We start from the raw sequence: 26,784 nt of genomic DNA, 5'->3' as shown, positions 1-26,784 counted from the left end.
GGATACCAAATTCAGACATAGCGGCATACAGGTAACTCCTTTCCGTACTGTCGAATGCAGCTTTGAAGTCGACGAAAAGATGGTGTGTGTCGATTCTCCTTTCATGGGTCTTTTCCAAGATTTGGCGTATTGTGAATATTTGGTTTCTTACAGAGGCCAAAAACTGTGCAGGGCCAATATGCTAAAGGAGAAATCGCTGTAAAACATCTCTGTTAAAAGTTTCACCACACCCCGGCGGCGGTTAGACTTCATTTTTGACAATTCACACTATTCGTAGCCCGTGAGAATTCTCTATATTTAACGTTCTCTGTTTTGCGTGATAATGACGCGCCATCGCACTGATCAAAGAGATCAAAGAGAATACGACGAAGGAGCTGAAGGCCATGTCGGCCTACCGGGGCTGTTTGGAGGACTGGGTTAAACGTTGGCCCATGTGTGTTGCTTCAGACGGGTCATATTTTGAAGGAGATAATATAAATTTGCCTTAAATTTAACTCTGTTTTGTTTAATTTAAACATTCCCGGTACTTTCTGATCATAAGGTACATATATGCGGCTTTGCGGACAGCAATGTGTGATTCGCTGGAAGTCGCATTAACTCGCGACTGTCGCACAGTTAGAAGACATATTTACATACATATAAGGGTGCATACATACATACGGAACCGCGGCCACTCGACATGACAAAAATTTAAGATTTATCAAATATTGGCAAATAATTCCACGCGAAATATTCCAATATTGACTATTTTCGAATGGTCGCGAAAATTGGCATATGGGCGGCTCGTTTTATGAATGAAATTGAAATATGAGCTCTAACTTATGAATGAACTTTTTGTTTTTGTTCTAAATTGTTCAGCGCCGACGCTGATAGAATCATGGCCGCTGCGACTGCGTCTATGAATGTATTTTGTTTTTGTAGTCGCTAGGCTTAGATTTTAGCTTTGGGCGACATGCGCATGTGAGGTATGTATGTGTTTTTGTTGTGTTCTAGAACATTTTAGAATGTGTGGTGGCAAAGCGGCCATCGCGTTGCGCTTGCTGTTGCTTTTGCGTCTATCAAAGTATTGTGTTTTTGTAAGTACAATATTAGGAATATCGACTGGTGAAAGACAAAAGTACACGGAAGCAAGAAGGGAGCGCTGTGCTCGCGCATATATGCATGAATGTATGAACGTGCATGGATGTAGTAACATATGAATGCAATTATTTTGTAGGAAGTTTAGAAGGCAAGTAGGTATACTCGTATATGTATGTATATATGCTAGGACAAAAAGTGGGTATATATACATACATAGAGCAGAATTGTTTTTGCACTTGTTAGGAAGAAACTCGTTCACTAGTGCGTATGTGTATTTGATTTATTGTAAGAATGTGATGTGCTGTGACATGTGTACATACATAAGTCAAGGTTATTTGGGCATACTTGCATATGTGATATGATGTTCTTGCGCTTGTGCATTATTGTTTTTCATATACAAATGTACATACATACATATATATGTAAATGCTGTCGAATACATAAACTATAAATTGACATACAATATAAAATAAGTGTTGATTTATCTTAAACCGTTCTTTTTTTCTGAATGCAAATACCTCCTATTGACATGTACATACATATTATGTACTTATGTATATTATCAAATACCATCATTTATTTACATACATATAAAGTATACGTTCATTTATGTACATATGTGTGTAATGAAAAACTTCATGAATTACTTTCAGAACTTTATTAAAATTTGTTCGCGTCGCGCGCATGCACAAAACCTTTTGTTCCCAACGCAGGCGCAGAAATAAACCCTCTGCGTATTTATCCTCCCCACGTGACTCGCCATCAATTCTCGGTGGAAATTTTTTTTTTTTTTTTCGTTTTAAAATTTTTTTTTTAATGTAATCGTAAAAATATTTGTAATAAATTTTATGTATCCGCTTATCATTTCAAAAGTAACAAAATGGTAAAAAAATAAGCAGTCGAAGAAATAAACGCACCGCCTATTTTTCCTCGCCACATGTTAGACTCGAGTTCAATTCCCGGCGCAAACTTTTTTTTATACATATTTTTTTTTTAAATCGTTTTTTTTAATGTAATTGAAAAAAAAAAATTATGTAATAAATTTTACGTATTCGTTTATTATTTCAAAAATACGAAAATATTGTAGTAAAAATTTAGTTGGTTTAATGTCGAGGTGAGAAATGTGTTGTGTGTTGAGGTGAAAGATGTGTGGTGTTTCTAATTTTTGTGTGGGCAAAAGTCAGTGAGGTGTCTATAAACTCGGTGTGCTAATTGCCCTTACTTCAAATCTTTCAAATCTCAATTGTACTAAAAAAAGCTCACAGTAACATTTGCACCTTCTCATTGCATTAACATTCTCTGGTGCTACTGAGTCAAGAGACGAACTGCCTAAAGCTCATATATTGAAGATCAAGATAATTGAGGAGAGCGAGGCACGTAAACAAGCTTCGGGAAGTGCGGTTATTGCAATGGCCGCTGGGGAGCGTATACATGCTCAGCTCATAAGAAATTTACAAAGAGTAAAAAGAAGTTCACTCCGAAGCACAACTTTAAATGTTTTAAGTGTGGTGCATTTGGGCACAAGGCAAGTGCTTGTAAAGCACAAAAAGGCGATAGTGCGAATCGCGGAAAACAACAACATCAAGAAGTAAACGAATCGTATGCAGCTTGTTATGCTGCTGCTGAGCACACTTGGAGAAGTGGGCATAGTTTCAGGTCGAAACATGATTGGGTTCTTGACAGTGGATGCACGGCGCATTTATGTGGCGATATTTCAAATTTTTCGTCGATTGACAAATCAACAAAGGTAAAACTGAATCTCGCTAGTTAAGCTTGTGCGGAAGTCAAAGGCAAGGATAAAGTTAAGCTGGCAGTTGCTGGTTATGGTGGCAAACAACTCATTGAGTTCAACAGTACATTATTTGTGCCGGACTTGCGCACAAACTTGATATCTGTTGCAAAGATCACCGACAAAGGGCATAGAGAAACATTTGTCAAGAATGGAGCATAACAACGATAATGGCAAAACAATTTTAGTCGCTGATCGTAAAGGTGATTTGTAGCGAGAGGCAGACAGGACAGAATGGTTTTGGTTAATGGTAGTAAAGGGTTAAGGTATGGGTCTTTAGCACTGCGACCATATTGATCTATTGTGCATCCTATGCTGTCTATAGACTGTTAAGTATGCTAATGAATTGTACCAGCTCCTTCTGAGGGAGTGATTGAAGGTCTTCATCTGTAAGCATGAACTTGTTTAAAAACCTTTTCCTTCTATGCGTTAACCCCGGACATTCGATGATGAGATGTTCTATAGACTCCTCATCTTCGCAGCAAAATCTGCAGGTGCTGGTGTTAGTTATGCCTAATTTATGTAGGTGTTTGTTGCAGGTTAAATGACCCGTGAGGGCGCCTGTGAGAGTGCGAATACTCTTTTTGTTTAACGTGAGGGCCATGTTAGCTCTTTTAGCGTTGAAACTTAGGAACTTTTTGGAGTGTCTAAGACCCTCTACGTTGTTCCAATGCTAATTTAATAGAGTTTTGACCCAGTATTTTATTTTTTGTTTTAGGTTGTTTTTGTTGAATCCAAACATGGGACTAGGTCCGATGAAGTTTACATCTGCCCCTTTTTTGGCTTGAAAGTCTGCCTTTTCATTGCTTCGTCATGTCCTGGTACCCAAATTAATGAGACATTGTTTTTGGATGCCAGGTTATTGATTGCCTTGTGGCATTCTAAGAGGGTTTTGAGTTGTAGTTATAGCTATCTAAAGCTTTTAGAACTGATTGGCTGTCCGAGAGTATTCTAACCTTTACTCTCTTGTGGTTTCTACGTTGCATGATGTTTGCTGCGTCCATTATTGCGTTTAATTCCGCTTGGAAGATGGTGGTGTCCCTGGTGAGTGTGAATGATTTGTGGATTCTGGGCCCCACTACTTCTGCTCCTACACCATTTTCGATCCATCAGAGTACCATTTTTGTGAATCATCATTCATCCATTTTGGGTTTGTTTTCCACCCGATCCTCTCAGGAAAGGTAACTGTGTATCCTTTTATGAAACAAAGGGTTGGGTCAATGTGGTCTGAGGCTTGAGCCATGCTTATGGTGTTTTTGATTTTATTTAGGATACTTAGGTGACCGGTGAGGTTGCCTAATGTGAAATTTTCTTTCATGTGTAGCATGCGTGCTTGCGTAGCTGCTTCCTCTTGGATTGCTATATGAAGTGGTGGGAGATTAAGGAGTGCTTCCATGCCAGCTGTTGGGGTAGTTCTCATAGCCCCTGTGATGCATAGGCAAGCAAGCCTTTGTACTTTTCCCAGTTTGGTTATCGCTGTTTGTCGGATAGATTTGCTCCACCATACTAGTGCCCCATACAGTATGATTGGTCTAACCATTTGGGTGTATATCCAGAGGGCCATACTAGGGCTGAGGCCCCAGGACCTCCCTAGTAGTTGCTTGGTTGTCCACAAGGATTTCGTGGCTTTTTTTGTTATATTATTTATATGTGATTCCCAAGTGAGTTTTTTATCTAAGGTTAAACCTAGATATTTGACCTCTTCCTTTAGTTCTATCTGGGTTTCATTTATTTTCAATGCAGGAAACTCTAGCTTTCTTTTTCTTGTGAAGGGGATTATTGTGGTTTTGTTAGGGTTGATCGACATCCCCTCCTTTTTACACCATTCCCATGTTGCGTTCAAGGCATTTTGCATTAAGTCTGTTAGTGTCCTTTCACGGTTGCCTTTTATTATAACAGATATGTCATCTGCATAGCCAATGGTTATAAATCCCTTATTGTTTAGGTGCTGCACCAAGTCATCAACTAGTAGGGATCATAGCAGTGGAGAAAGAACTCCTCCTTGGGGACATCCCTTTACTGTTGTTACATTAAGTTCAGTTTGGCCTAATGAGGCTTTGATAATCCTTTGATTTAGCATTTGGCTTATCCAATGTGTTAATATAGGGTTTGCACCTCTTTTCTCGAAAATAAAGGGTCAGACAATGGTCGTGATACTGTAATAACATTTTTGATCACAATCTTTCAGATAACGGTATTTTGAAAAGGTTAAGTACTCCCAATACTCCTGAGCAGAATCGGTTCGCCGAAAGATGAATCGGACAATGTGGGACATGTCTAGGTGTCTTTTATCACAATCTGACTTAGGGAAATCATTTTGGGGGGCAGCTGTAGCAACCTCGGCATACATTCGTAACAGGTGCCCATCGAGTAGTATATGTAGATTGGAAAACACCCTACGAAAAGTTAAATGGCGACCAACCCCTGCTCAATCATATGCAAGTATTTGGATCAAAGGTAATGGTGCTCGATAAGGATCCAGGTAAAAGAAACCTGCTCCTAGAGCCATAGAAGGTATATTTGTAGGATACCGACGGGACAGAAAGGGTTATCGAACATGGGTCCCCAATACTCATCAAATAGTCTATGCTCGAGATGTTAAATTTTGAGAGATGAATGAATCACATACGGTGCTTGTTGATGAGTTGTTGTCTGACAAAGAAGAAAACATCGATAATGATGAGCGGATTGTGGTTGAATGTTCTCCTCCGAAGTTGCAGGGAGATAATTCAGCAAGTACTGAAGGTGATCCTGTGAAGGATGTTGCCCCTGTGAATGATACTAAATAGGTTGGAAATATGGCACCTGGAAGACCACGACTCCTCCGCGGGCGTCAGCGAAAGTTATTCCACTCTCGAAATTCAGAAGAAACATCAGAAGATTCCGATCCTCTAGATGTTCAGGCTAACGAACTTAGTGATGACGTATTTACTGAAATAGCTGAAATTGAAACTCGAAGTGCTTTGAGAGGTCCCGATCGTGATGAATGGAAAGATGCTATTGAAAGTGAAGTTATTAGTGTTCTTAAAAATGACACCTTTAAGATCGTGAAGACCGACGGCAACAAAAACATTATTGGCTGTCGGTTTGTGCTTACTAACAAGTATGGAAACGAAGGAAAAATTGGGCGGCGTAAAGCACGACGTGTAGCTAAGGGTTATAGTCAAAAGTACCGCGTGAATTACAATAAGACGTTTGCTCCTGTTGCATGGTTGGAGACAGTCCGACTAATGTTGGCATTGGCCATTGATTTTAACTTCAAAATTTGGCAATTTGATGTCGTTATAGCTTATCTCAACGGCCCTTTAGATAAAGACGTATTCATGAAGGTTCCAGACATGTTACCTGAGATACTGAAGCGTATTGTGCCAAAACGGAGCGATAATTGTCCTATTAGTATATGTGATGGAAATATGATCACAAATTTACATAATTTTGGTAACGCGTGTAAGCTTAACACGTTCACGCCGGCGTGTACCACCGGTGCCCCGCACAAGATTGCGTCATCTGGCAACGCGTACCACCAATGGTACTTTATTAGACGGTACCTATGAGATGAGATGCCATAAACGACTACCCTTACGAAAAAATGTCGTTTTATGACCTGCAATCGCTCCCGATTGAGCGAAAAGATGTAAACATTGCCGTCTGTGGGCGAAGACCATGAATAACAGCGCCGGCGTGAACGTGTTAATAAGGCTTTATATGGCCTAAAGCAATCTGGTCGCCAATGGTATATTAAACTTCGAACAAAGCTATCTGAAATGGGATTGGAGCCATTGAAAAGTGAACCCTCTTTGTTTTCTGGTATAATCTGTGATGAGTTTTGCTTGTTATTGGTGTATGTCGACGATTTATTAATTTCAGCAAAAAGTTTGAAATGCATTGAATACGTAAAGAAGCAGCTCTTGCAAGAATTTGAGATCAAAGATTTGGTTCTAGCGAAATATTGTTTGGGACTTAAAATAGGTCAATCTGAAGAATATATCGCTTTGCGACAAACAGGTTATATAATGAATTTGTTGAAGCAATATGGTATGGAAGACTGCAATCCTGTAATGACGCCACCCGAAGTGAGTGTTAAGTTTCCAGATTGGAAAAAGGTGTCCGAAGTAATTCATTATAGAGAATTAATTGGAAGTGTAATGTATTTATCAGTGGCAACGAGAACTGGCATAGCTTATACTGTATCGCGTGTAGCACAGTATGTAACTAACCCATCTATGTGCCATTGATTGGCTGCGAAGAGAGTTCTGAGATATCTTGCTCGGCACATAGGGGACTAGTGTTTCATTAGACGAATGATCCACTGATAGGCTACGCGGATGCTAATTTGGGAGGTTGTACTGTAGACCGTCGTTCATATACCGGCTACGTATTTTTGATTAGCGGCGCTGCGATTACTTGGAAGTCGCAAAAGCAGCGCACGGTTGCACTATCATCGACGGAAGCAGAGTATATTAGCTTGGCAGAAGCAACGAAAGAAGCAATCTATTTACGAAGTTTGTTAACTGAGCTTGGTTTACGAGAGTTTATCGACATAACAATTTTTGTTGATAATAAAGGAGCTCAATGTTTGGCTGGTGACCCTGTTTTTCATGCTCGTACGAAGCACATCGACATTAAGCATCACTTCATTCATGAAACAGTCGCCGCTAGCCATTTGAACCTACAACACATATCAACGCAAAATATGGTTGCAGATGTTATGACGAAGTCACTCCCAAAAGTTAGTCGCGAGAGATGCTTGGATGGACTTGGATTTTCCACTTAAGTTGACCTGCTTATTGAGGGGGCGTGTTGGAAAGATTTCACTACTTCTCTTATACAATATGCATGTCAGTATGGCATCTCTGTTCAAGTGTCAATATTCTATTATACTTTTTCTCTTTTTTTGTAATCCATTGATCAATAATACTAAACGAGTAAGTCGGTCTATTATTTTAAATCGGATATTCCAGCTGCAATCTCAGCAATATTGAGGAAATATTTACTTTTATTACTTTTGTCAAGTAAGAGGTTGGCCCAAAAAAAAAAAAAATTTTATAAATGCTATTTATATTTATATATATTTCTTTTTTTTACAATAATATGTATCAATGCCACCAAAGCTTTGAAAACTGCAATTGAATTTGAATTTATTTCCGTAAATTTGGTATAAAATGGTAACAGATCGATATTATTTAATCTCCTCTTTTAATTTTTCTTCACAAACGTCTAGAAAATGATAGGCGGTGATTTATCAAAAAATACAAAAATAATTATTTAACTATTTTTTTAAAGTGACATTTAAACCTACCGAAATTTTAAGTATCTTTATAAGTTATTAAATTAAAAAACATTAATTATAATACAATACGTATGCATATGTAGGACTCGCGGTGCTTTATTTAACACGTCGGCACGACATGACTACTAAAATCCAACTTAACCGTTACATCTCAGAACATGCTTTTATATCATAGGTTTGAGAAGATTATCAGGATCTCCGCAATATTAAAGTGCATTGTTAAAATAGCTTAATTAGTAGGAGTAGCGTAGTAATGTTAGAATAATAATACAATATAAAGTAGAATGAAGGATAGCTTAAACCATAGTTGAATGCATATAACTGAACTTAATATTAACTTTTAAGTGAAAAGTTTGGTATATAAAACTATTGTATAAACTATTATTATTATTTTTATTATATAAATCAATATATTATATAAATTGATTAATGTGGGTGCCACCACATATGTATGTATAGGTATACATATAAGTATACTGCATTCAATCAAATTATGTCCTAACTACTACTCGTACACACGTGTTTGATTGCGGTTTTATCTGATAATTATTTATAAGCACGTCTCATTTTAAAAAATGCCCAACGATTGGGATCAATGTTTTTTGAAAAGGTTCAGCTCAGACTTGCCAAAAAAAGTATTTTTAACATTCCGATGAATAAACAAGAAGCAATTTCGGAAAAGGGATGATTGGTCTTGAAACGATTGTATAAAAAGTTTTAAAATTCTAGCATAATTCCTACCACTAAATATTCGCTTGATGTTTGGGGTAAAATGAATTTAGAAAAAGTCAAATGTACTATCTGAGGGTGTTCTTCCTGCTATTAAGGGGTTATGAAACCATAGCACAGAACGAGTATTTTAGAATAACTTGTGTTAGCTATGTGCCATCGGCTGCGTTTGTTAAATGTCGTTAATCGTTTGATTAAAATTGTAAAATCAGTTTAACCTTATTTTTTTTTTTGATAATATTCGAGGAGGTCTGAAGATCCAGAACCATATAAGACCAGTGGCTTAGTCCATAGAAGTCCATGCCGGAAGTATAGAGGTGACAACTAACTATGGGATGTATATTTTTATATATATTTGCATATGCTGTATTCTTTTGTATTCGACTTGCAAAAGAGCACAAGAAAAAATTGCATTTGACATTTACTTAGAGTTTGTCCATTTTGTTTCGATTTATTTGTATATCAAGCAGTTGAACGGTCGCCGTAACCGAATGATTTTTGCGGGACTACCATTCGGAAGTGCACAGGTTCGAATATACGTGCATGAAACTCTAATTTACAGAAGAAATTTTATTTAACAGTGGTCGCAGGCAATGGCAAACCTCGGAATGTATTTCTACCATGAAAAAACTCTTCATAAAAAACTATTTGCCGTTTTTAGTCGGCTTAAAACTGCAGGTTCCTCCATTTGTGCCACTTTGACATTGAAACCAACAAATCGCAAATAAATGAGCTATTCTACTGATGCGCCTTGATTTTATTTGTATACTCAGCCACTTAGCGTTTAGCGGCCGGCGGCCCACATACAATAGTCTAATTATTTTCTTTAAAACACTATTAATCTGGTCGCATACAGTAATTTTTATTTCCCAATTTGGATCATTCACAATAGCTACAAAACAATAAATATTCTCTACAAATTTTCGTACCATCGAATGCAAATTAGTTATGAACAAGGAATCGAAAAAAGTGATATTAAGTTGCTGTACAGTTTACGAGAGAGATTATTTACATTTCATATACATATTATATATTGTACTTAGTCCTGCCAAAAGTTCTGTTACAAGTTAAATCCGTTATGGATATGAGACTATAATTACATTTTTAATTAAGTTAGTTTTATTTAATCAAGTAAGTATTAAACAAATTTTAATTTTCATACGAAATAGTCACCATTTGCTTTTACACAAGCCTTGAAACGATTAGGTCATTCAGCTATTGCAGCACGCACGGTTTCCATATACAGGGCCCGCAATCTATCGTTACGGATTTGAACTAGGTATCATTTGAAGAATGGTAACACTGAGCTGTCATCTGATTTGACAGAAAATTAGTTTTATTCTTCCGCTGAACGAAAATGGTTGTGTATACGCTCAAAGAACGCTGGGAAATATTTCGACATTACTTAGAAAATCATGGTAATGTTGCAGAATGTGTACGAAAATTACGTACGGCAATGGGAAGAAGAAAAGCACCGAATGAAGCGTATGTGCGTTACTTTGCGAAAAAAGTAAGAGAAACTGGGTTGCTTATTGACAAACCAACGCGTGACCGACCAAAAACCGTGCGTACACCCGAAAATATTGCTGCTGTGGCCGAGAGTGTTCGTGAATCACCAGGAACATCAGTTCACCGTCGTTCTAAACAATTGGACATTTCGGAGACATCATTGAGACGAATTTTGCGTAAAGACCTTGGTATGGTAGCCGAGGCAGCCATTTGAATGAAGTTGTATTCCATCATTAACCGGAAGGATTGTACCTTAAAATAAAACAAACAGTTTGGAAAAATATTGAGTAGTTTCTTTTTTATGGCATTTTTTATTCCGTAAAGTTATATGGCGGACCCTATACATATATTAACGTCGCTGCTCGAACCAAAGATTGTTTGGGACTCTCCAAATTTCTGCGAGGTCTTAGACAGGCAATGTTCCTCAAAACTGACCACAATGTAGTACAATGGATACAATGGCTAATTTTCTGCGGCTATGAACTAAGAATAAGATATATTGCTTGGTTACCTTATGGGCTGCAGCTGAATCTTGCTGTAAGATCCGACACTCTCCATTGAAGAGAATTCTGATCAACTGATTCTCCGTGCCTTCTAAGACATCCCCCTGGTACACTTTGCCGCGGTCTTAACCCCTTTTTCGCAGAAATGAAGAGATGTAACTCCTTTACAGATTAAAAGATGAAGAACAATTATTTTGTTTTATATTTGAAAAGGAAAAATTTTATTTCATTTCACAACAGTAACGAATTCATTTCGATTACAAGAATGAAGTGTAATTTAGTTGAACTTCTCTAAGTAAAAAATTGGTGTGAGTGATTGGTTGTGTGTGTTGTATCTTTTACCTTGCAAGTCGGCATGAAGCCGCCTTCTCGATTGATATTAGCTCCAAAGGAAGTCATGCGAAAGCAGTTATTGTATTCAAGGATGCGTTAAAGAAAATGGTTGGAATCGGAATCAGTTCCATCGAACAATGGTTTCAGTGGCTGTGATGGTGTAAGTAATGGATCCAGTTTGACTTTTCCACTCGCGCAGCACAATCCAGCCGTTTCTCTTTTGAACTTTAACGCATTGCAATATTGGCATACAGTCGTTATTGGTATAATATCTAAATTGTCATCATCACTGTAGTTCGCAGTGGGATCATATTGGAATGGCAAGCGATTGTATGATGCCAATGATCTTCGTGTGCTCGCGCGTTGTCTCAATCGGGCATTTTCTCTTATTATATTTTGTCTTTCTTCGCTTAAGTGCTGTGAATACACTTGTTGCTAGCTTGCACGTCTTGTGCGGCGGCCGATGTTCGCACGTCTCCCCCTCTCGGCATTTTGGACTATGGACAGACTGGTGAATTTAACCTCAAACGCACGATACATATATTTTACACAGTTCAACTTACCACCTTAATCACAACTGCTGCTGTTGAAGTTGAATAAAAATTTGCACAATACGCGTGATTGATTTGATGGTATCCAATTGAACTGTTAGGAAATGAATAGCTTTAACCTCAATTTCACAATTTCACAGTGAACACAATACCGGTTTTAAGTTAACGTTTGAAAGAACGTGCGCATAATAAATGTCACATGAAATTAACTGAGCAGAGTACATGCAATAAACCTCACGGAGCACGAGACCTTTCCAACGAACGCAAAACCGTGGAAATCGGTTCGTGCGTTCTGGAGTAATAGCGTCAGGAAGGAAAACCCGACTTATTTTAATATTATAGATATATAGGTATTGTATAAATATAATGGGACTTCTGCGAATTCTTTCTCGAACCGCACGAGGTCGATCCCCTCTTTTTCTGTCTGCCCTTCAGACGTTTGGGAAAAACGATTGATCGTGCGTCTAACAAACATTCAGCAATTCGTAAATCTCACTTGCACTTTTACCACAACCTTAGTTCCCACTCCATTGCTGACAAGCGAAAATTTCTACGAAATTGAGTATAATTTATGAGTAGACAATGCATATTAGCATGACACATATTTACATAATATAAAATAACAAAAAGTCGGACACCAAAGTTTATATAATACTAGCTCATACCCGTGGGTTTCACCCCACATTTCTATCAAAAAGTATGCAATGTAAATAAAACAACTTTAACTTTTTTAAGTCAGTTTAGGTATTATTTAAAACGATCGGATATACAACATTTTTTGTTATATTATTTTGAGTATAAATAAAAAGGTTTTTCGGTGCGCCAACTCTGGAGCAGGCTACATATAATTGGCCATGGGTAAAACATGAGTTGGTTAGATTGACTCCTGCTACAGCTAATGATTGTCGTTGAGCTTTATTTATGGACATTGCGAAAGCCAGTCTAGATACTATTCTCGAGTCATATAGTACGTCATTTGACGTATATAGTACCTCGAGTACCAAATGACAACTTTGACTCAAAGAAACGACGACATCCTGAGGTTTTATCAAAAAGTCTATCAACATATACATCAACCTAATAAGATGCAAATGAACTTTTATACCGATACGGGATCAGTAAATCCAAATGAGCAACAAACATATGAAGATCCTGACAACATATACGGGAAAAATAAAAATCCCAATAACTATGGAACGGCCAAGCCAATTACCAAATTCAGATAATAATTCAATGACAAAAAATTGAAACCAAAAATTATGGACAGGAATGCTACAACCTCGATACCATTCATATTTTAGACTAACTCACTTCCTTACTACGAATTTATATCCATAAGTGGAGACGTACTAGACTTTTTAATAGATACTGGGCCCAACAGAAATTATATTCAATCAACTAGAATTAGGAACCCAATCCGAAATGAAGATCTTTTTAACAGACTGTAAGGATCCCCTATCTTTCTGAAGAACAAAAACTTAAAATCAATGGCATAATAGCAAAATGCCTAAATTTATTTTTGGACCCAGACGAAAAACTGACCTATACTACGCTCGTCAAAGGGGAGATTAGAACAACGACAGATACCTCGGTCTACTCTAAAGCGTACCAATGGCCTTAAAAGAAGAGATTGAACGCCAAGTCAAAGATGGAGTGGAAGATGGACGCTAATGGAATAATAAGGAGACCTTAATCTGCTTACAAATACCTGGTCTGGATAGTTAATAAAAAAGCTGACGCTTCAGGCGAAATTAAATATCGAATGGTTATTGATTACCGGAAACTTAACGCCCTTACAAATACCCCATACCCGAAATCAATGAGGCCCTTGCCAACCTAGGAAACAATAAACTACAATATTTACTTTTATTGATCTTAAGAGTGGGTTCCATCAAATACCCCGTCGCGAATCTGACATAGAGAAAATAGCATTTTCTGTGAATAACGGAAAATAGGAATTTCTCCGACTGCCCTTCGGGCTTAAAAATGCACTTTCTACGTTTCAAAGGGCATTAGATGACATCCTTCGCCAGCACATTGAAGTTAGATGCTACGTTTATATCGACGATGTAATAATATTCAGTAAAACCAAAGAAGAGCTAATATGAAAATACAGGTTGATTAATGCGAGTTTGCGAAACAGGAAGTTGATACGTCGTTACTCCCGATGGTATAAAAACCAATCCCAAGAAAGTGGAAGCCGCAGCAAAATTTCCAATGCCAAAGAATGTAAAGGAACTAAGATCATTTCTAGGTATGTCAGGACATTACCGTTGTTTTATTAGGGACTACTCTAAATTAGCCAAGCCTTTAACCCTACTCCTTCGTGGAGAAGCAGGGAATGTTTCAAAAAATCAGTATAGGAAGATCGAAATAAAATTCGATTAAGAAGCTTTAAACGCATTTAATAATATTAAAAATTCATTAATATCAAAAGATATTGTCCCTCCTTACCAGAACTTCGAGAAAGATTTCGAATTGACCACTAATGCCTCCGATTTTGCTATGGGAGCTGTCCTTTCACCGGACAAGAACTCTAAGCAAAGCAGACGAGCATTATGCCGTTAACGAAAAAGAAATGCTTTCTATAATCTGGTATCTTAATCATTTACGCAGTTATCTGTATGGCTCTGAGAAAATAAAGATAGTCACTGACCACCAACCTCTTACATATGCCCTGAGCCACAAAAATACGAGCAGTAAAATGAAAAGATGGAAAGCCATCGTGGAAGAACATATCTACGAGCTTATTTACAAGCCTGGAAAATCGAATGTAGTCGCAGATGCGCTATCAAGAATACCCGTTCAAATAAATTCGCTTACATCCACTACACATAGCGACGAGAGTTCAGGACATAATCTAATACCCTGCGCGGAGGTACCGATTAACGTGTTCAACCAAGCAGATACCTAAATCCATCCACACCGATGAAAGGATAATGGGTATATTAGAAAACGTTTATCCATAGCACTTTAGTAACTATAAATGCAGGTAAAAATATGTTAGATGTTAGGAGACCCTTAAGAGCTATAATATTTTTCTTCGATGTTCCGTAATAGTAATCGATAACGAACCATCGGTAAATTCCATTTCAATGAAATTTATGATGAAAGATGAATTAGAAATCGAAGTCTATACTACCCCCTTGTATGAAATCCTCTCAATGTCCTAAAAAAACTTTATAATAAATCAAAACAGAACATTTTTGAATTAAAACAAAACAAATCCCAATTATTAGTTCTATTGGGACATTTCAGGCACGAAAACAAAAACCAAAACTATAATTTGATTCCGACTCCTCGTAGTTTTCAAAAATTTTTCCGCCGTGGGATTTTGAGTCCAACTACAAATAAAAATGTAGTGCCCCATTCAGTTCCCCTTATGGGATCCTACTTATCAAATATACTTGTTCTTGCTAACCATTTAGTTATGTTCTGACAAATGTGATTGTTAAAAATCTTCTCTCGATTCTCGGTGAAAATTGAAACCTACTTTGCTTAAACGAGTGATTTTTTTTATTCACTTGGTTATGGCCGCAGAGGAAAATGTTAAGATAAAAGGAACAGCTATTTACAGGGTCCGGCACTCGACGTGTTACCAACTTCAGACTGCTCGCGCAGCTGTCTGTTAGTTGGCTAAATGGCCGTCCAGAGTATTGTTAACAAGCGCGCGGAAGCATTTTGTCGAGAGTGAACGCGAAAAAAGACAATCAGTAATGGATTTCAAACGTAATAGTGTGATTGCATTATATTTGGCTGGAAAATCACAACCAGCGATTGTTCGTGAGCTTAAGCCTTCAATTAAATAAAGTTTTTGTTTATCGCACCAATACTCATAACAGTGATACTGGTAGCATGGCGAAACGTCATGGAGGTGGTCATTAGAAGACTGAAACGTCACGTGAAATGGTTCAAGAAGTGAAGAAGCGCCTTGAGCGAAATTCCCCACGAAGTGCCTATCAAATGGCGAAAGAACTGAAAATATCTGAGCGTAGCATCCGCCGCATACTGAAAAATGATCTCAAAATCAAGCCTTACAAGATCTAAAAGGCGCATGATCTCATACCAAAGCAGCAACGTTAGACTTGAGAGCGTTAAAGAGTTGCTTCGCTTGGCCGAAAGCGGTTAATTTCCGTACATTGTGTTATCTGACCATTTTTCAAACCATTTTCGAGACGTTCATAAGAGAATTCGAATCGACGATTGACCACCAAGAGGCAACACCCGCCACAGGTAATGGTTTGGGCCGCTATAAACGCAAATGGGCTCTCTCCAATCGTTTTTATCGAGACTGGCATCAAGGTAAATGCGAAATGTGGTCAGGAACGTATTATCTAGGTGGCTTTGAATCCGTGGGCAGACAAACATTTCGGTGGCAGACCGTGGACGTTCAACAGTACTCGTTACCGTCTCACAAAGCTCGAGTGAACTAAGAATGGCTAAAGAACAACGTTCCAAGCTTCATAACATCCACACAATGGCTCACAAATACACCAGACGCGAATCCGATGGATTATTCTCTTTGGGCCATTTTGGAGAGCAAGGTCCGAACTAAAAGATTCACCAGTCTCGAGGCGCTGAAATAAGCCATTGTCCGCGAGTGGGCCAAAATACCTGCAAGCCACATTCGGGCAGCTTGCGACTCGTTTCTGGACCGTCTAAAGGCCATAGTTAAGGGAAAAGATGATCATTTTTTACTTTGAATTGAATAAAAGTAATTTTGCAAAGCTAATTTATGGCTTTTCTAATTGGTTGCACTTCGAGTGCCGGACCCTGTATTTTACTTAGTGAAATATAAAACCCCCTCTCTTTAAAATTACTTCAAAAATGCATTTGTAAATATAGTCATAAGTGATTTAAGGTAGTTTAAAGAAATCGGGACCCAATCAGCTTTAATCGCATAAATTAATGAGAGTTTATCTTCAACTTGTTTTTCGTTCTCATACATTGTTTCTTGAAATATCGGAACCTGTGAAAATTCATGATATGACTTGAGGGGTACCTTGAGTACCCCTTACATAAATAACGTATCTTAGGCGACCGATGCAATCGAAAAATGCACCGCTTTATATACATGTACGAGGGGTGCCTTTTATATTTCGGGATTTGGCAACCTTGGTGTTGCAATCTGGCAACTGACAGCTGTATCGCAAAGTTTGACACTTTTTGGCTTTTACGTACTCAGAACGTTTTGAAATACCAGCGCTATTTGTGTTGTTTACAGTAACTTAAAAGATTCATCTCGGTCCAAAAATGGAATTAAATCGTGAACATTTTCGTGCGATTATTTTTTACAATTTTCGACGTGGATTAACTCAGCAACATTGCATGGATGAACTTAATTCATTTTTTGGCGATGAAGCTCCATCAAGAACCAGTGTTTATCGATGGTATGGTGAATTCAATCGTGGTCGTAGTTCACGTAGTTTTCGCGGTATCTACCATTAGTAACGGATGATTTTTTACCTATTATCTTTTTAAACAGTTGGTTTAAACAGCTGACGCATGTTTCGTGTTTTGTTTCACTATCAAGCATCTTCAGTTTGGTCTATAATTTAACCATGAATCGTCTTACAAACGAACAACGCTTGCAAATCATTGAATTTTATTATAAAAATGCGTGTTCTGTTGAAAGTTTATCGCGCGCTTCTTCCATTTTATGGTCAGTTTAAACGACCCACTGAAACGTTTATTAGAGCTATTGTGACTAAATTAAGAACCAAATTTACATTATTGGACATCAAACCACCAACACGCTTACGTAGAGTGCGAACTGAAGAGAATATCGCAGCTGTATAGGCCAGTGTTAATGAACACCATCAATTATCGATTCATCGCCGTTCGCAGCAATCTGTTACTCAACAACGTGGAAAATTTTGCGAAAGGATTTAGGTGTGAAGTCTTTCAAAATACAGCTTGAAGCCGAACGACCTACCGCAACGCAGAATTTTTGGTGAATAGGCTCTTGGAAAGTTGGCCGAAGATCAACTTTTTTATCGAAAAATTGTGTTCAGCGACGAAGCTCATTTTTGGATCAATGGGTACGTAAATAAGCAGAATTGTCGATTTTGGAGTGAATATAAGCCAGAAGAATTGCAAGAGCTACCAATGTATCCAGAAAAGGTCACTGTTTGGTGCGGTTTATGGGCTGGAGGTATCATTGGACCGTACTTCTTCAAAGAAGCTGCGAATCGTAACATAACTGTGAATGGTGAGCGCTACCGTGAAATGATATCCAACTTTTTTTTGACCAAAATGCAAGAGCTTGACTTATAGTACATGACATGTGGTTTCAGCAAGACGGTGTCACATGCCACACAGCACGCGTAACAATGGACTTGTTGAGAGGCGAGTTCGGGGAACATTTTATTTCACGTTCGGGACCCGTCAATTAGCCACCCAGATCGTGCGATATAACGCCTTTAGATTATTTTTTGTGGGGTTATGTTAAAGCTCATGTCTATTCAGACAAGCCTGCTTCAATTAACGCATTGGAAGACAACATTAGAGCATTTATATGTGAGATACCGGCCGAAACATTGGAAAGAGTATGCCAAAATTGGACTAAGCGGATGGACCATTTGAAGCGCAGTCGCGGTCAACATTTGCATGAAATAATCTTCAAATATTAAAATTTCATGCACTTTTCTGAATTTTACTTTGAAAAACTTTCCTATAGCTCTTAAAAAATCACCCTTTACATACTTATTTTAATACTACCGTTGAAGAAAACCTTTAAAAGACTTATATTTTACTTGTGTTACCTTTAGGTAATGTGACACATGGCGATTTCCAACCTTGCGGCAAGCTGGGCTTGTAGGCTAAGTCCCGTTGAGTATTACTGCTGAAATTTGTCTTACATGTTGGGAAGCGAGCTTGAGGCAGTTTCTAAAAAGAACAGTAATTAAAAAAATTAAGGAAAATATGAGTTAATGAAAAATGTGAGATATTTATTATTAGTGAGGAGGCAATGATCCACACCGGACTGTAATGTCAATATGATGGTGATTAATTATTAGTACTTTATATATTTTTTTTTGTCACAGCCACCAACCTAACTAACTAAGTAATAATTAGTGCTGATAACTTAATATCATTATAAAAACGTTTCTTATTTAGTAGTAAATTAATGAGGGAAATTATTATTAACATTTAGCATACACGACCATTTAAATATTTAAGTACAAGTTCCTTAATTTAAAATTTATTAAAATTCAAAAAAACTAAATTACACACAATTGGACAAGTATTACGTAGGTATTACAAGGCATGCGATGAATTGAATATCCTTTAAAGTCCTACTCAAATTTGACATAGGTAAAGCTGGGCAAAGTTTTTAAACTCCACTACTGCTTACTGTTACCGATGTATCTAGAGAACGCCTCAATTTCTAGCAGAAACTTTACTGTGAAGGTGATGTTCAGGTGATATCGGCAGGCGACGGGTCTGAACTTCACTCATCGCGTTCTGCTAACTCCCGCGGACTGATCGATGCGGCATATTACCCAATACTTTTTCTGTATTTTTGAAGATTGTATATGTCTTCTGGTAACACCATGAGCATGCTTATACTAGGCCTATGTGAGTATATAGTATTTCTACGTTTATCTATTTAACCTAACTTAGCCTCAGGTCTTACTATGTATTACTGACCAAAGCGTAAAAACAAACGATTATAATTTTTCTGGAAATGCACATACGTGGTATGTTCAAAAAGTATCGCGAATTTTGAATTTTCGCTGGTTACGTATATTCGAATTTCGATTTTTTTGTGGCGATATGTTGGTACTCATGTCTCTCACTCATGCCGACGAGTTCGGCCAATTTGAATGTTCAGTTAATTGTTGACAGCTGCTTTGCTTGCACGTGTCTCGGCTTGTCTTCGATTTTTACCAATTCAAAATGATGGATGAAAGAATCTGTATCAAATTTTGTTAGAAAAACGAAATTAAGTGCGCGGATGCATTCGGAATGTTGACTGTGTAATACGGAGAAGCTACTTTGGACCAAAGCAACGTTTATCGGTGGTACAAAATGTTCTCAGAAGGCCGAGAAGATGTGAACGACGAAAAGCGTGACGGACGCCCGAGCACTTCAACAACAGACGAAAAAATGTATGAAGTGAAGAAAATGGTATTGGCCAATGGTCGAATCTCCGTTAGAGAAGTTGCTGAGGACCTAGACATATCGATTGGCTCGTGCGATTCGATGTTTGTCAATGATTTGGGCATGAGACGGGTCGCCGCAAAATTCGCACCAAAACTGCTCAATTTCGGCCAAAAGCAAAATCGCATGAACATTGCTAATGAGATGTTGGACTCTGTCCGCGACGACCCAAATTTCCTCCAGAGCGTCATAACTGGTGATGAATAGTGGGTTTATGGTTATGACGTGGAAACCAAAGCTCAATCGTCTCAATGGAAGCTGCCGCACGAACCAAGACCGAATGAAAAGGTTTTGCTTATCGTTTTCTTCGATTGCAGGGGCGTTGTGCATCATGAGTTCTTGCCACAGGGTAAAAGGGTCAATAAGGAATGTTACCTGCAAATTATGAGCAATTTCCGCGAAGTAATCTGCCAGAAACGCCCGGATTTGTGGCAGAACAAAAATTGGCTCTTGCATCACGATAACGCCCCTGTTCACACATCGTTGCTTGTGCGCTACTTATTGGCCAAAAACAACACACTAATGATGCCACAACCACCATATTCCCCAGATCTGACCCCCGGTGACGTTTTCTTGTTCCCGAAACTGAAGAGGCCCATGAAAAGATGATACTACGCTACGATTGCCGAAATAAAAACTGCATCGAAGGAGGAGCTGAACAAGATAAAAAAATTATTTTTTGAAGTACTTCGAGGATTGGAGAAAACGTTGGCACAAGTGCATAATATCTCATGGGAATTACTTTGAAGGGGACAAAATAGATATTAATTAATAAATAAATAATTTTTGAAAAAACACAAAATTCGCTATACTTTTTGAACACACCTCGTATGTAGATGTTAGTATGTGATTAATATATGTACATAATTTTAAAAAAATTGATAAATACATATATACAAACATGAGACGGTGCTGTGTTGTAATCAGTTGTGTAGCCGTCATTATATGATGCTGAATCGGGAACGGTACTGCTAACATGCTGATATTGCGACACCGGTTCGGAGGATACTGCTGACGAAAGTATATGATGTAACGTTTGCTTTTTATCTTCAACAAAAGCCGAACTAGCCGAGCCGGTCTCAAGTGCTGCTTCCCAAGGTGTTTTAACCACTTTAAGACCAGGTTTAACGTATTTTTCTAGCACCTGCTCCTGGTGTAAATTCAATTGTACGCGATGTTTGCCTGCATCGGAGTAAGCAGGCAAAATACTCGGTGAAGTTGGCGACTTCACTTGTTGCTGATGATAATCTGGAAGACCGGATGGACTTTGAGTTCTTGTATTAGATGCATCAACTACCCATTTTTCAGATTTCCTGCGGCGTTTGGCAAAAAGCTCAGCACCTTTGACGGTGTGCAATAGTTTGTATGCATTTGTTTACCACGATAATTTCATTCGATTCAGTGTAGTGCAGCACAGTACAATACAAAAATATGCATTTAAGCGGGCGCATGAAGCATGAAGCGGCGTTAGGAAGCGTTGACGAATGATGATGTAAACACGTTGTTTTTTATATAGAAATTGGAAATGGTTTTTATTAAAGGTTCTAAGGTATATATGTTGCATTTATTTAAATATACATAAGTAGAACACAATAGACCTTTCAGGTCAGGTCCTCTCATAATAAAAATATATACTCGGACATACATAAGTAGACAAAGAATTGGATTTAATACAGATATTAATGGTTTTTATTTTTTGTTGAACGAAAATATGTGTATAGTCGGATGGAAAATTCTCAGATAACAAGGACAACCGTTCTCCCATTAGAAATTACAAAATTCGTTTAGTTTATTTATACGAGGGTCATTATTTATATAGTAGGAATTGGATAACCTAAATTTTTCAATGTGCGTTATCAGTACAAGACTGTATCGATAACCTCACTAACAGACAGGGCCAAATTGTCCATAAGCAATAGTAGATAACTGCCTAGGGGCACATCGGCTAGGGGTTCTATGCCCCGATACAAAAATATATTGGAAAGTATTAATCGAGGAAAAATTTCGTTTGAAAATTTAGATTCTCAAGTGCAATATTATTGTTTTTGTTTTTATATTGCACAGCCATATTTCAAAAATTCTACATTGTGAATGCACAAGTACTGGTACTATGTATGAATCTACTCCTTTACCGCGACATTTCATAAGGTTGGTAGTACTGCCAGTAGTCGGTCGCATTAGAGGATTCGTTAGATACGATATCAAGCGTGGTTATAAAGTTTGGGAACACGCATTAAAAATAAAGCGTGATTATGAATATCATTGCATTGGGGTAAAGAACTTATTTTAGGAAGCTAGAAAAGGGTAGAAAACATTGATATTGTGCAATTGTCATGGGATGTATTGTGAGATCTAGGGTATTAGTTCTATCAGCATAAAGAAAATACTGCATGATTGTTAAGTAGCGAAGGGAATTTGTTCTCATTGGGACCCATATAATTTGACAACAGCTAGTACCCAAAATCATTTGAGAAAAAGATTAATATATTTTACCCGTATGCATTCATTTATTATTGACTCGTAAATAGTGACAGCGATGAAGTTTTTCATAGTTTTATTACGCTGTTACGATAATTTTTTTTTTTTTTTGCCTCGCTGGTCGATAGCGGATAACAAAATATTTATAGATATTGTTTCTATTTGCATCAAATTGTACATATATTATACATATATTGCAAAATCAAAAAATTTTTTTTTTTTTTTTTTTTTCAAATCAGAAATCTTCTCTATTGTATAATACAATACAGGCAAGGGGACAATTTTTGGTTATTAATTCGGCGATACCGTCGATGGAGTTCATTGTCCATGGAAAAAGTTTTTTTAACAGAATAACCATGATTTGCTTAAAAAAGAGAATGTCGTACCCATGTTTTAATTGTAACGAAGTGATGAAATTCACTTAATCTTACTCTTTCAGTAAGTGTAATCATTTCAAGCTATAAGGTCATGCATTTCAAGATATTTAAAAATGCCCTTTACTACTTTTTTAGTCCTATTTTAAATTGTTGCGCATCTTGTTTACTTGTGGTTGTGGATAAGAAAATATGATTTGTGTTATTTGGCGGAATTATGCTTATGTCTATGTCATGAAAATCACCTCATTCACATTGAACAAAACTTATTCGTTTCTTACTTAAAGCTATTTCAAGTTTCAAACGTTAGATGGTCCATCCATATAGTTATACCAACCGTTATCTTACAAACTTTATATACTTGCAAGTTCAAAGAGAACGTTTGGGCGATTGAGCTAATCTTATAGTGGCCAAACTCTCATTCTAATTCTAATTAGGTATCTGGTTTCATTGAACTGGAACTGGAAATGCCTGAATCGGTATACATGAAAACACAATTTGCTGTATGATTTGATGTGCGCATTGGACAAATTGAATGAAGTTTAAGAAGAACACGAAAACAGCAAATCTTAAAGAATCAACATTTCAGTTAAGTCTCACCTTGAGTACATTAGTATTCAGCAAGTTTTCGGCTTAGACTTATCTTAGTCCAAAGAAAATGTGAAATCGAATCGGCCACGACCTTTAAAACCGACTTGGGAATAAACGTTCAGAAACGCTTATCTTCTGAATGGTGACAGCAGTGGAACTCAGATATAAAATGAAGAAACCAATCCCCTAAACGGGTATGATGGGGATCTCGTTTCGTTATTTGATCATATCGAAGTACGAATGTTGATATCGCAGCTAAAGAACAACAAAACACGGGATCCGACTTGCTGCTGGATGAGATATTCATGTTTAAGCCCCTGTTCAAAATATGGTCGGATGAATGTACATGTCTGTGTTTAGAAATTTAGGTGTGCTCTGCCTCATTAATAAAAAAGTTATCTTGAAATCTGAGCCAACTATCGCAGAATTAGTCTTCTGAACATAATCAATACGGCTTCAGCGAGCATATTATGTGACAGATTGCAGCTCAACTATTGACAAAAGAATGATAATACAGCAAGACTCTCGATTACGATGCTCGTCTTGCTGGCACTATCTCTTTGTCGATTTTAAAATTTCGGCACCATGAAATGGATTCGAATATCACATTTGATCATAGCATAATGTCTGAATTTTATATGCCTGCAAATCTAATACGGCTATGCAAAATGACGGTTAGCGAAACAGCGGCCCATTCAAGCCTTTTGATTCCAAACCAGTTTCTAGGCAGAGCGACTACATATCGTTTGACTTATCTGGTACCATAAAAATGGTACTAGTTAAAAAAAAGCGTGCAATTGTTGACGTATGCCGGTGATATTAATATCATCAATCTTAACAGCCGTGCTATTAGCTTTGCCTTTTTATCCTGGATAAAGGCGAAGCGAATGGAAAGCAAACCCAAAAATTGCTAAGTGTATTTATGCCATGAAAAAGCTTCTCCCTTTTCTGAACCTATGCACGGGAATCAAAAAACAGTTAGACTTTGTTTGCCAAACAATTCAGTACGGCATTCTCTTTATGCAATATGTAAAATCATCTATCTATCTATCGTAAACAATAAATTCCAAATATGTTGAGCTCTGATACCTTACTTATAATATTTAAAAATTTTTTTGGAACATTAGATAATATATATATACGAAAATATTAAAATGCATTTACCTTTGCCTTTTTGAGTTTGTAGCGCCGTGATGAGCTCTGCACATTTATCAGGTGACAAAAGACCCGTTTGAGTATTAAATGCGTCACCAACTGATGTAATGTCACGAATCTTACCACGTGGGTTCATTAACAAACGAAGTGGTACGTGATTTATAGATGCGTTTTGAGTAGTTGATATTGTAGTTTCACTAAGTGCAACGGTATTTTCCTTGAATTCCTTCTGATAATTTTTCTCCTGGATTGACGAATCTGCATTGCCAGCAATATCATTGTTGGCAAAATAAGGCATTGGAAGTTATTTAAAGCATTGAATTGTCCTTATTTACAAAGGTTTACTTCTTTCTAAGATAAGGCATGGATTTTCCCTACTGCTTTAAAAACCATATTTAATAGACCAGGTACTCTGAAGTAGTTTCTAGTGATTGCAACACCCCATCAAGCAGCTAGAAGTCTAAAAGCATCTTTAAACATATTGTCCTGATGAGCGCTCTCACGGTGATGGAAAAGTACCTGATCTATTAACTTGCATTCGGCGAAGTAAGAAGTTCCCGTCGATGTCTTTGGCGATTTAAATAAGACATTACACTCATAACAATATATGTGACAGTATTGTTTTTTGTGAAGCTAGCTTTGTGTTACACCTTTCCAAAGTGGAGTAAAACAAGAGAAGGTTCGATTCATTCATACTACGACCAAAGGAAAAGTCAGATCAGGTACCAAATTTGTTTGTGCACCTAATACAGTACCGAATGCAACAGCTAAGCAGTGATCCCATTGATTCCATTCTGGTAATATGGACGTCAAAAACTAAGCGTACTATGGTAGGCCAATTTGTGAAGAATCTAGATTAAGTCATGGAGTTGGGTCGGCATATGAGTACTTATTCCAAGAGTACGGATGTCAGGTACAAGTTGAGCTAGTAAATTATTTTACAAATAGGAACTCAATAGTTGATTTATGGGAATGCAGGAGGAACAAACGTTATCTGCAGGAGGAACAAACGTTATCTAGAAAAACGGCGCAAGTTTCATTCAAATCGTCGAAATGAAGCAAAAAAATGGTCAGAATATTTTAAGTGACCTATTATACAGGATGTCCGGTGGCAGAATTATGAACTAGGAGCTAATTTAAAAAATAGTTACTAATGACCAAATTTATTTCAATAGCTATTACAAGAAGACTAGTGCCAACTTTATTTTTTTTTTCAATTACTTCCTCTAAATGTTGACCGTTACCTCGGATATATTCTTGGAATCTGGCTTCCGTACTGCCTGGAGAAAGTGATGCCATTAGCCTCGCGAACGAAATTTTCTTTTAGTGCTAAGGTGGGTGCCGGGTTTGCTTCTGACGGAAGAAAAGGATGACGCGGTTAAGGACGCCTTCTATGCACTCCTCGAACAAAAATATGAGCAATGCCCCGCCACGGTGTAAAAATTGCGCTACGTAATTCCAATGCCAAGATGGGAAGAGAGAGCAATTTTAGCCTAACGATAGGAAAATTCAGTCTGCACGAACAATCCTCCGACAACGGAATGAGACTGATCGACTTCGCGGCAGCGAGAAACCTGGTAGTTAGTAGCTCCAGATTTAAGCATCTCGATATACATAAGGTCACTCATATGCCCCCTGATAAAGGAACGCGCAACCAAATCGATCACGTTTTAATATACGGAAGCACGCTTCCAGTATTCTGGACGTACGTACTATCCGAGGTACTAACATGGACTAGGACCTTGTGTTCAACACAGTACCGAGAGAGCCTGACGTCGAAAGCCGCAATCGAAACGGACAGTCGAAACCTTCGGTACTCGCCTCTCAATCCTGCTTTCACAAAGCTCCCCTCAATCCTATGACATACGCGCGTAGTGGAACAACATCTGCCACTCTATACGGACTGCCGACGAAGAGGTGTTTAGCTAGCAGCACCATCAAAGGAACCAGTGGTACGACCATGAGTGTCGTGACGCTACTGCAGCGAAAGAAGTTGCATACAGAGTTACCCTGTAGTCAGTTGTTACGGAGCGGTATAAAGAAAAGAGAAGGGAGGAGAAGCGGCTTTTCAAGCACAAGAAGCACGAAGCAGAAAATCGCGAGTGCGAAAAGGTCAAAATGAATGGCTCCTTCTGCCATGAGCCCAGAAAGTTCTTCGAAATAATAATAAGCCTCACGAATGGTTCGAATCCCGGGGCCTCTTCCTGCAGAGACGAAAACGGAAACTTTGTAACGG

General features: G+C 37.8%; 1 protein-coding gene and 1 long non-coding RNA gene across 4 annotated transcripts in view; both read right to left on the bottom strand.

The window, feature by feature from the left end:
* LOC128869493 (uncharacterized) overlaps positions 1-25,463 on the bottom strand; it is an 83,054-nt gene extending 57,591 nt beyond the window's left edge. The window contains exons 1-3 of one of the 2 annotated variants that reach the window (XM_054112062.1): positions 24,558-25,463; positions 20,840-21,291; positions 18,549-18,672 (exon numbers count right to left, since the gene is read on the bottom strand). In XM_054112062.1, the coding sequence (XP_053968037.1) occupies positions 18,549-18,672; positions 20,840-21,291; positions 24,558-24,846 (865 nt within the window). In that variant the 5' untranslated portion in view covers positions 24,847-25,463. The remainder of the gene's footprint in view (positions 1-18,548; positions 18,673-20,839; positions 21,292-24,557) is intronic. The other variant, XM_054112063.1, reaches the window with a different exon arrangement.
* LOC128869494 (uncharacterized) lies at positions 8,600-18,526 on the bottom strand. 2 transcript variants are annotated; one of them, XR_008455317.1, is made up of 3 exons: positions 11,243-18,526; positions 10,909-11,062; positions 8,600-10,649 (listed from the first exon to the last, which is right to left on the bottom strand). It is a non-coding gene; the product is annotated as an uncharacterized LOC128869494 (long non-coding RNA). The 2 variants fall into 2 exon arrangements; XR_008455318.1 differs by having other exon boundaries at positions 8,600-11,062; positions 11,243-11,730; positions 11,797-18,526.
* Positions 25,464-26,784: the final 1,321 nt, after the last annotated feature.

Source organism: Anastrepha ludens, chromosome X (assembly GCF_028408465.1).
Source record: "Anastrepha ludens isolate Willacy chromosome X, idAnaLude1.1, whole genome shotgun sequence".
Classification (NCBI taxonomy): Eukaryota; Metazoa; Arthropoda; class Insecta; order Diptera; family Tephritidae; genus Anastrepha; species Anastrepha ludens.
The sequence above is the reverse complement of the archived record's forward strand: the minus strand, read 5'-3'. Positions and strand labels throughout refer to the sequence as shown.